Source organism: Sinocyclocheilus rhinocerous, unplaced genomic scaffold (assembly GCF_001515625.1).
Source record: "Sinocyclocheilus rhinocerous isolate Xijiao unplaced genomic scaffold, SAMN03320098_v1.1 scaffold165, whole genome shotgun sequence".
NCBI lineage: Eukaryota > Metazoa > Chordata > Actinopteri > Cypriniformes > Cyprinidae > Sinocyclocheilus > Sinocyclocheilus rhinocerous.
Genome location: NW_015630990.1, coordinates 644,616 through 656,569, shown reverse-complemented (window position 1 = coordinate 656,569; position 11,954 = coordinate 644,616). Strand labels below are relative to the sequence as shown.

General features: G+C 40.9%; 1 protein-coding gene across 1 annotated transcript in view; it reads left to right on the top strand.

Annotated features, from left to right (window-relative positions):
* LOC107740917 (sodium leak channel non-selective protein-like) overlaps positions 1-11,954 on the top strand; it is a 73,521-nt gene that overhangs the window by 38,949 nt on the left and 22,618 nt on the right. Inside the window, exons 7-9 of the mRNA XM_016553467.1 lie at positions 6,019-6,155; positions 6,414-6,555; positions 6,853-6,926. Of these exons, the coding sequence (XP_016408953.1) occupies positions 6,019-6,155; positions 6,414-6,555; positions 6,853-6,926 (353 nt within the window). The remainder of the gene's footprint in view (positions 1-6,018; positions 6,156-6,413; positions 6,556-6,852; positions 6,927-11,954) is intronic.

Below are 11,954 nucleotides of genomic sequence, written 5' to 3'. Positions count from 1 at the left end.
GTTTATGTGGCGCAATGCAACGTAACACGTAAAAAGACAGTATAAGTCATTATAATCCGTAATTATGTCCCCACTGGATGCAACAAATGCCTCGTTTATAATGGGTTTTAATGTTTATGTCTCGTCGCTCCGGCCTGGGTATGGTAAGGAGCGTAACATTTCCGTCACACGCTTGCGGTATTCGGCCAATCACAACGCTCTGGATAGCTGGCCAATCAGAGCACACCTCGCTTTTCAGAGCGATGAGCTTTGTAAAAATCGACGCTTTTCAGAAAGGAATATTTTTCAGAAAATGTTATTTGAACCTTAAACCGCATAAACACATTTCAGTACACCAAATACACAAAATAATGTTCTTTTTAACAGCATCATATGACCCCTTTAATACCGACCAGATTTTGATTTTGGCGGAAACTCAAAAAAAAAAAAAAAAAAAGGCGTTTATCGCGTTTTGGAACCAAACTCTTCATTTCATTTGCCATACAACATGCACACAAGAGCTTTTTGAGGAACATCAGACGTTTTGCCTTGCCATGCTGTGCCACTCTCACCATGCAAGTATTCAGCCAGTCAGCCTCTCCGGTGGCAAAGGTGTGCCTCTAAGAGGTCTGGGAGTTTATAGCCTATGCAGCACTATGCCTAATTAGATACTAAATGAGAAGGAGAGAATGACCCCTCTACCCCTGAGCTGCTTATGGAAGTTCACCAAGTCTGGCGCAGAGTAGAGTGGCGCGCATAATGTATGTTTATCAGGCATGCTAGAACTAAATCGGCAGCCTAACTGAAATGGAACCTTAAAACGTGACTGATTTGGAATGTTCTACTTAGGGGTAATATACACAAAATGCACTCTAATAGTCTGGAGCAGGGTTCTCCACTGCTTTTTAAAACATTTATCTTCTTTTAACTTAACACAGTGTCTAAAAAATACAGAATTTGTATGTACATACTCATACATAGATATTTACATATATAGTGCAGTCATCCTGCACTAGACCATATTCTCATATTCATGTCATTCCATTTAATAAATGTCAATGGGTTCCAGTGTTGTTTTGGGCCCCATTGACTTTCATTGTATGGACAAAATTCATTCATTCATTCATTCAAAACATCTTATTTTGTGTTCCACAAAAGAAAGTCATACGGGTTTGAAATGACATGAGAATGAATACACGATGACAGAATTTTCAGTTTTATGTGTACTATCTCTTTTATTGCTGCTATATTCTTGCCAGTTTCAGACTGTTGACTTTTGAGCCTGACATGTCAAATATTCTGGTCCTTTTTAAAACCGATATGCGATTATGTCTGCTGATGCCGTCTCTGAAGATCACACTCACACACACACACACCGTTAGACATTATTACCTGTACTTACATTAGCTCTCCACTGTTTTATGGTGACCTAACTGGAGCATAAATGTGTCTAATGGCCTGTTGAGTAAATTTGTGGGATGGTGACATACAGATTTGTAGACCCACCAATCATTCATGACGCTGGGAGCACAGCGCACTATTATAGGCTCCTTTGTGAATGTGCCACAGACCACACAGCAATTGGTCAATAACCCGGACCCTTGTCTACTTGAAAGGTGGGGGACTTGGAGAATAGCCTAGTATGGGTTCACCTGAGCCTGAAATTGGAAGAATGTGTGAATAGGAGTGAATGGATCAGCCTAATGTGTCCCAAGGCCAACACATTCATTTCAGATGCACGGTTCCCACATCTGTGATTTATGGAAAATGCTACATATGATTCATCATTATGAAGAGCTATGGCCATATGCCATTTTTACAAAAAAAATATGCATTACACGCAGACCTTCCACAAGCCATCAGGGGGAGAAAATATACAGCTAGCTACAGGCAATCATGTAGAGATGCAAATCAGCATGATGTGTTGCACTGTATGCAATGTATGTGAACCCATATCATTTTGCATATTTGATATTGATCTGTTTATTGATCAGGGTGGATTTCACTTTCTAGCTGTGCTGATTGAATTTGGCTTTCCCTTCCTCTTCAGCACTCCCATCACATGTACTTACCACATCTCGAAAATGAAAATGAAAATTCTGTCATCATTTACTCACCCTCACATCGATTCAAACCGGTATGGCTTTCTTTTTTTCTGTGGAACACAAATGAGATATTTAAGAAGAAAAAAAATCTCACTGATCTTTCCATGCAAAGGGTTACAGTAGTATTATTTATATACTATTTTGTATTTTACTTTTTTTCAATTAAAGTGCCCCTATTATGGATTTTTGAAAATTACCTTTCATGCAGTGTGTAACACAGCTCTAAGTGAATGAAAACATCCTGCAAAGTTTTAAATCTGAAAGTGCACCGTGTATAAAGTTATTGTCTCTCAAAAGAAAGAGTTGACTCTGAATCATTGAAACGAGTCGTTTTTAAAACGAATCCCAAGCCGTTTCATGTCGACGTCAACATGAAACATTAGAATATTGCCTGCCCACTTGATGGTCTTTTCGCGTTGGTCTTAATGAAAATGCAAATGTACTCTTTGCCACTAGGTGCCGCTTTTGGAGCGGTAAAAATAGTGGTTTCCCCAGTGACGCTGTACACAAAGTAGCACTGCGCTCATAAACGCTGCTTTATCAGGCATTACAGGCAGGATGAAATGAAAATGAGACCAATCGGACCAATCACCGCAGATTAGCCTCTCGCTAAGGAGGGGTTTGGAAAAATGAATCGTTCAGTGAATCATTTGGGAGTCGTTGAGCAAATAAGGTCAAAATAAATGCATATTATAAGACAATAAAAGAGTGTTTTTTGACATTGCATGCATGTCAACAAGTTGTTGGGGACTACCAAAACCAAAATATAAACCTTTCATTACCCATAATAGGGGCACTTTAACATTTTATTTTTAGTTAACACTTTTAACACGATTAACAGATTGCAGCTGAAGTTATGTATTCTTGTCACCATTATTAAAAGTCATACAGGTTTGGAAAAACATGAGGGTCAGTAAATTCTGAAACAATCTTTATTTTTGGGTGAAAATTTGCTTTAAAATATCAGTTACCTAAAAATAGCTTCAAATTTTGAATCCATTGTGATTAATTGTACAAACACTTGTTTTAGCTACCAGATTGGAATAAACAGGGGGGCTGATGTGTGGCGTTGCAAAGCTGGGAGGATTCTTCACGTTAGCTATTTATACTAGAGGGATGTAAATTGTGTTGGTATTAGTTAGGAGCGCCTTTTCTCTCTGCAGTGCTCCTTGTCGTGTGTGTCTCTGTGTGAGAGCTAATCAGAGGCTATTGCCAAGTAAAACACAGAGTTGAAGCCACCCCGCAGAGTGCAGAGCTATTGATTGGAGCCTTGGGGAACTGTAAGGTTTCAAACACACACTCTTTTACAATAAAGTTGCCCTAAAACAAATTTAGACTCTTTTTTTTTATTTTTTGCTTCAGTGCAGACTAAACCGGTTTGTATGTTTTCCAGCAAGAAGCACAGCAAATGGTTGGTCTCCCTGTGTATTTTTCTCACTTAAGTACTATTCTGTATCCAGCTTCTGCAATAAATGCAAGATTGCTGAGGGAACCCTCATACACTGCTTTTGGGGGTGTTTAAAGTCCAACAGTTCTGGTCAGGTGATTTCTTTGAATTTAAGAAAAATTTCTCCTGCCCTCTGCGGTTTAGGACCTAAGATCCGCCTACTGGGCCTAACACAGGACCTCCCTCGTGGCTTTAAAGGTACTCAGCTCTTGCAAATATTGCTACACTGTGCTCGCAAGTGTATTTTGTTGCAATGGATAACAACCATAACCCCTTCGGTGGCCCAGTGGATAAGTATCTCCAAGGTACTTATCCCTAATGAAGCCTACTCCACAGCACTAAGAGATAAACCCTTTAAGTTTCATAGGATCTGGGACCCCTTTCTTAAATACCTAGGTGTAGAGGCGGAACATATGTCATAAAAATCTAGCGTGGAAGGGATAGAGGTGAAGTTGTGTGTCCCCTCCCATTTTTATTAATATATATATATATATATGTTGTGAATGTTTGTGTTATATAAACAATGGATTCCTGTTGAACTTTTCAAAATGGCCACAAACACTGGTCCAGACTGATTTTATGCACTTTTTGGTTACGTCCCGTTTGGTTTGAGTAGGTGTTTACTCTCACCTCTATACATTGAAATCATCAAGATCCATGTTGAGCACATTTTCTCTTGGCTCAAGCATCCAACAGCATTGTTCTTACTGCAGACAGGCTCTCAGCAGCATTAGCACATCCTCTCCACTGTAGCACTTCCAGCACAGAACACGACCTGCTGTCTGTAACTCTGAAAGAATAGCATGTGTTGCATTACAGAGGTCTGAATGTATGGCCAATTCGAGTGATGAATGAGAAAAATCTCATAATACAATAATATGATGCAATGAAATTATTTGCATTTCTATTTTTTGACGGTTCCTCTTGGATACTCTTGCCAAATGCTTTTAATTTCCTGAAGGGTCCAGGTCAGCTGCTTATTTCCAACGGTAAGCTATCATCAAAGAACCTAATTTTGATGGTTCTTACTTCTAATCAGAAATGCATCATATATTTATCTACAGGCGTCCAGGCGCACGCTTCCAGCATAAGAATTCCAATACTTTTTTAAATATGTAATTAAATTAGGCCTAATTGCTCTCCGTTATTTTTGACAGAAAGTCATTTCTGAATACATATTTCAGTTTTGCTGTGCTTCCCTAATACACATTGTGTTGAATTATATTATATTGCGGTAGTGGTAGATAGCGAACCAATAATTGTTTGCGAGAAAATAAAATACAACTAACCATATAATCATGCGTAGTAGGATAGCAAAATAAATAGGCTTATAAAGAACACTTCCCATATCCCATATCTTTTATTGTCTGATTGTTTGATCTTACAATGGCATTTTTCTATATATCTAGCTATGGTATTTTGACAAACAATTATTGACACTAGGTAGAAGCTAGACAAATTAGAAAGATGCCAACATTACATTGTCGAAACCATGAACAAATCTACACAATTTACTGTAAATATATATTAAATTAAATATGGGTTCACTTGCAAGAAGGATAAACATGGTTTGTGCCAACCACTGTTTTGTGTCTAATAAATAAATAATACATTTAAATATTGGGTTGTACTGTTGGGTTTCCATTTGATGTCAGTGTAAAATGTGGATCCTGAAGCAAAACTAGTTGACAGCCAGTGTTGTAATGGACGGATAACTACATTGAGACTGTGCGCTGCTGCCATCTTTGGACAGCCTAGCAGAACAGCATTCTGTTAACATAACATTTTGCTTTTAAATCCTGCCAAACGAACGTCTTGTTCTCCAAAATTTTTTATTTTTTTTAAAATAATTAAATGTTTAAATAATGTTAAGAATTAAATAAGAATTTAAGATTTTAATTAGTTAGAAATTAGGGTTATTGTTTTAGTAAATCAAACTAATTACATGTTTTTTAATCAGTAGGGAATCGAGTGAATTTATTTTAATGTGCATTCATAAGCAAGTTTAAAAAATTTGAAACAATCTGTCATCTCAGTTTTACGTTATTCACTTTAATTTATGCATCTCTTCTGACAGAAGAATGAAAAGGGATCTCTAGCGTGCTCCGGCCTAATCATCTGAGGCTTTATGTTGCTTGATAGACATGAAGAAAGATAAAAGGTTATGGCACATAAAGTCAGTTAAGCCTCAGCGGGCCACATTAATTCAGAGCAGTGCACCATACAGGCTAACCCCTTCCTCTCTCACCACCAGAAGTGAGTAACTGAATATAAAATACACCATCTTTGCATTCTGCTTGAATACCCGCTGAGTTTTCAAAAGGGGCAGTCAGAAGTAGAGATGGACAACTTATGTCAATTTTGGACTGTCCACCAAATGTTTTGAGGGCTATGTGTGAAAACACGATGTGGCCCCATCAGAGTCTCTCAGTTGAGTCACAGAAAGAGACATTTGTTTCAAGTGAGTCTTCTGGCTTCTCTCCACAGTTGAAACAGAGCGAAGCCAATGCTGATACGAAAGAGAAACTTCCTCTGCGATTACGGATCTTTGAGAAGTTCCCCAATCGACCACAGATGGTGAAAATCTCCAAGTTGCCATCAGACTTCACTGTGCCTAGAATCAGGTACTGTGTGCACTGAATGATACCTCATATCTTGTGATGTGTTGAAGAGAGAGAAAAAAAACTTACATTAAGGAGGCTTCCAAATCATATATATGAGACAGAGTGTAATTGGACTCTCTTGGTGGTGGCTTTTACTTACTTATTCCTTTACACTGCATGCCTCCTACTTTGTCCTCAAGAATCCTCTGAAAACGTGAAGTCCCTTGTGTGTTGCATGTGACTGTTTGGTTATGTGTGTGCCATGGGCGTGTGCCGCAGGGAGAGCTTCATGAAGCAGTTCATCGACCGACAGCAGCAGGACCTCAGCTGTCTGCTCCATCACCTTCCCTCAGCGTCGTCCTCATCCTGCGACCATTCCAAGAGGTCTGCCATTGAGGATAATAAATACATAGATCAGAAGGTACCACACTCCATCACTCCCACGGTCTGCCCCCTCAATACACACAGGGACTGAACAATACGTTCATGAATGTTCTGAAAGGAACAGATCTATTTCCCACGCAACAAGACTTAAATAACCAGCAGTTACATAACTACATTTTGTTGATTACATTGGGATGTTTTTGTTTGCTGATATCAAATTCAGCTTTACCCATATAATAATAGCTGTTTGCAAATACATCCGTCTGAATTGTACTGTGTATTGATCTGTGTCTCCTGTGTGCATCTTACTGTCTAAACTGCTTTTTCTTCCTAGCTCCGAAAGTCAGTATTTAGCATCCGGGCCCGTAACCTCATGGAAAAGGAAACCACTGTCAATAAAATTCTGCGGTGAGCTTGTGATCTTCTCCCAGCATTTTTAAAGCTTTATTTATTTTATTTTATTTTATATTATTTTTTATAAAAAAAAACACATTCAATGACTTGAGACTGATATTTTGCTTATAGTATGCACATCATAGCAAGGCTACAGATTTATTACCATATAGTCATTTAAAAAAATCAATGCTAATCAATTTTTCATAAGTGCAAACATATTTATAGTCATAATTTTTGAAATTTTTATGTTCAGATAAATGAATTCAGTGTGTTATTGAATGAGACACTGATTTTTCCAGCAGCCTGACATTTTAAAATAAATTTATATTAGGATATTTGGTAACACTTTACTTAAAGCCTTTATGTATAACTGTCATGCCCCTGGACTGTCTGAGTGTGTTTTTGCTCTCAGTGACCTAGTTTTTCCCTTGTCTGATTGTGTTATCTCATGCACCTGTGTCTCGTTAATTACCTTGTTAGGTTATGTATTTAAAGTGTAGTCTGCCCCATGTTTGGTTCTCGAGTCTTGAACGTCTCCATGTGCTACGTGTGTCTCCAGCCTGCCCCGTGTTACCCCTTGGATTATCGTGATTAAAGACATTTGTTTGAGTTTACTCCTCGTCTCCTCGTTCCTCGCTCCTCACAGTAGTGCAACCCTGACAGAAGACTCGACCTTAAAACAGAAGTATAACTGCGTGTTTCCCTCTCCGTTTTTGTTTCCGTGTTTGTTCAGTGTTTTGTTTTCTGTTTTCCCCATGGATCTCTTCGACCCCTTCTCCCATCCAGAATATCTCCTCCTCCTGCTGGAGCAGGGGGAGAGATCGCTCGAGGGCCATACCAGACTGTTTCTGGAAATCGCCCAGCTCACCACCTACCTGGACGACACACTCTGCACGTTCTATGACGCCAGCCTGAACCCCGTGTTCAGAGCGCCATCATCCGAAGATGGTCCTCGAGCGGATTTCGCCGCCTATGTGGAATGGATACTGGCGAGAAATGTATCCCCGTTCACCGTCTGTTCCGAGGAGGATCTCACCAGTTCCACTCCGGACCCAGAGCCCAGCCCACCTTCACCTCGCTGTGCGGAGCTTAAGCCCGAGACCACCTTTGACGGAGAGCCTGAGGCTGCTGCGACTGACGAGCCATCGCCGCAAGGGGCGACAGAGCTGAGGATCGCCGCGGAGCCGGAGCTGTTTGTGCCGTCAGACCAGGTGCGAGAGCTGGCTACCACGCCCGCCACAAGGGAGAAAGCCGTGGCCAGTGAGATCGCAGAGAGGAGCTCCGCCCACTGCACCATGGCTGAGGGTGAGCTAGTTATAGATCTGGGTGAATGGAAAACGGAGGGAGACCTTATAGACTTGTGGACTGACCTGCCCCTCTCCTCCCTCCTTTGTCAGAGCCCTCTGTCACTCCTGTTCCCAAGTCCAGCCCAGAGAGCCCAGAGGCTCACAAATGCCCGCCCACCCGCCAGCTCCTGCCTCCTCCCCCGCTGTCGTCTGGCAGCCCCTCTGCTCACCCTCAGCCCATCATCTGTGCGGTGGGATCACCGCGGGTCTGCCAGTCTCCATCAGCGTCATGGCTGGAGGATCCCATGTCTCCGCCTCCAGCCTCAGAGTCCAGGACTCTGCCTCGGCCAAGCGGCTCCACCGTGGCTCCTAGATCCCTCCTCTCCACCGGTTCTGCCGTGGTCCTCCGGATCCTCCTCGTCACCCTGGCTCATCAGCTCTCCGTCTCCGCCTCGGGCTCCTCCGCCACCTTCTCTGCCACCGGTGGTCGGCCCCCTGGAGTCGCCAGCCCTTCCTCCACCATGGCTCCTCCCTCCATCGGCTCCACCGTGGGTCGCTATCATGGCTGTGGCCTGGGTCCCACCTGGCTCCTCCTGCTCCAAGTCCTTCCTGTCTTCTCCCTGGCACCTCCCTTCACCTGATCCACCCTGGCTCCTTTTGTTTCCTCCATGGCTCCTCCCTCCATCGTCTCCTCCCTGGACTCTGTTTGCCATCCTCCTCCCAGGAGTCCGTCCTCTTCCTGAACCTCCACCAGTTTTGTTTGCCTGATTTCCTGCTAGCCCTTTGCCATCGCCTGTTTCCATCCCACTTCCACTCCTTTGTCATCCTCCTAAGTCCACCCTCCCACCCTTTGTTTCTGCGGCGTGAGGACGCTCCTTCCAGGAGGGTGGCGAACTGTCACGCCCCTGGACTGTCTGAGTGTGTTTTTGCTCCCAGTGACCTAGTTTTTCCCTTGTCTGATTGTGTTATCTGATCCACCTGTGTCTCGTTAATTACCTTGTTATGTTATGTATTTAAAGTGTAGTCTGCCCCATGTTTGGTTATCGAGTCTTGAATGTCTCCATGTGCTACGTGTGTCTCCAGCCTGCCCTGTGTTAACCCTTGGATTATCGTGATTATGGACCTTTGTTTACTCCTGAGTTCACGCCTCGTCTCCTCGTTCCTCGCTCCTCACAGTAGTGCAACTCTGACAATAACTGTATTTATAAATAATTTATAATAATTATAAAAGTAGTTTTAAAGCATTAGTTATGCTTTGTAATGCACCTTATAATGCATTGTACAATCTCATGAATAATTGTAACCACAGTTAATACATTATAACACTTATCAGTTCATTGTTACACTATGCATTTTAAATTCAGTTATAATTATTTACAAGATAATGTATTACAACGCAAATGATGAATAATTATAATACATTATACCCTTTAATAACCCTTTATAATGCATTATACATAAAGGCTTTAAGTAAAGTGTTACCAGATATTTATTCATATTATAGATATGCGATGGGCCAGCAGGAATAGTAATAGAGCTTTGCTTTGTTCTCTGGCAGCTTTGGGCAAAAACACATTAATTCCTATGCAGGGTGAAAATGTTTTGATTTTGATCCACCATTTCCATGATTTCGACTCCATGTTTGTCATCCAGCCAGCCCGGCAGTCAGAGCAGATAATGGCGTCTCCATATCAATATGTAACCCTTAGTGGGTCACCTGTGAGCATGAATGAACAAATTAATATTTAAAAATCTGGCAGCGATGCAGCCACATATTCCCACACTTTGCTTCAACCGCTCTCGTCTCAGTCGTTAAGTTTCAGATCACGTCGAAGCCGTCCCCACCTCCCTTGTTTTATACACACACACACACACTCATACTCCTCACCTTGTCCACCCCTCCTCCTCCTGCTAAGCAGACAGACGGCACATCAGTAGCCATCCCACGTCGTCTGTGCCGTCTGGGGCATTCAGTCTGTCTGCATACACACATCCCTCATCAGCCAGGCACTCATCACTCTGAGTGGCCATAAATAAGGGCGACGTGTTCTCTTGAAGCTGAAATTGTCATTAGCTGTGTTCTGGTACATGACTCTGCAATTAATGGACAATAGAGAGGCGGTGGTGAGCAGATGGCTTTTCAAAGCATACATAGATCAGCACTGATTTAGCGCATAAACAGCCAATGGGATCACAGCGGCGGAACAATCTCCCAATACTGATTATAGCAACAGCCTCACCAGTTACATTTCATCTCCAGACATAGCTTTGAAAGATTTGCCTTTAATAAACTGTCAGAAAGCACCACAAGGGGCTTCTAGACTATTCCTTCTTACAGGTCTCTTGTTCTTTTAAATAGTGTTGCATTTATTTATTTATTTTTGGTTTTATACAAAGACTTGTTCTGCATGTTTTGTTACCTGTTCAAGCAGTTGTCACAAACACAATATATGGGTCATCTTCAAAAAACAATGCCGTTTGTGTGAGAAAAATGCAGGTAAATTACTACTACTGGAAATACAGTAAATTCAAACCTCAAGCCCAAAGTAACTAAATATATATATATTAAATATATATTGTAATTTTATTTCAATTTAGTTAGATTTGTTTCTACATTCCATGAAACTGAAATGTAATGTGATGAATGAGTAGAAATTTGATATTCCAATCAGTTACATTTAAAGATAAAATTATGGTTCATTTAATTCAGTTCATTATGTGCACTAAACATTAAACTTTATAGCATGATTAAAATTTTAATTTAAAGAGTTAAATCAACCAAATATTGTGTCTAAATTCAGTATGCTGTTAAATAAATCAGTATTAACTCATGGGAAAACACAAATGGGGTCACTTGCTGAGAATGTCCCACATGCATACAGAAAGTTACTTCGGTTTAAATGGAGTCAACTGAGTGATCATCATCTACGTTTTGTAATTTTTGGCAGAAGTGGAAGTGGAGCCTAGTAGATATGTAACCTCATATACCTATACTAAGTATGCCAAATTCTTCCTAGGAGATTAATTCACTCCTACTGCTTCATCTTCTCTTCACTGTTAGCCTGAATTTTTAGTGCACCACAGGTCACATTTGACCACTCTGAAAAAAGGATTAATTAGTTTCCTCTCCGTGGGTTCCCCGTTCCTTAGAACTGTTTCCACCTGCACAACACAGTGTTAGCTAATAAGAACCATCTGCTGTGTCGAATGTACAACAGTGTACATGACAGACAATAGCGACATATCTTAAGGGCTGTTCACTGATGATCTTCACACAATCATATACATTTACAGTATGTGTAGTAAAACTTATTTGCATTTGTAGTACCCCCAAAAATGAAAACCTTTTGCGTTTGTAATGTGAATTATTTCTAAGTGAAAAAATAGTGGAAATAATTTAGATTGGCACTTCAAAATGGAGATAGTTGTTCGATTTTGATGAATAAACTGCTTAAATGAGTCATGCACAGCAAGACTAAGAAATTAAATAAAAGCCAATTTGGATTTAATGTTGTCTTAAAGGGGTCCTATTATGCTCTTTTACAAAGTCTTGATTTTGTTTTGGGGGTGTACTAGAACATGCTCTCATGCTTGGTGGTTCGAAAAACGCATTATTTTTCACATAATTTACATTATTAAAATACCTTTCTCCCCATCCTGGCACAAACAGCTCGATTAGTTCCGGCTTTGATGAAGGTCCTCATCGTCTCGTCTGATGCACTCAACCAAGCGTTCTAACCACAACCTCGCCCCT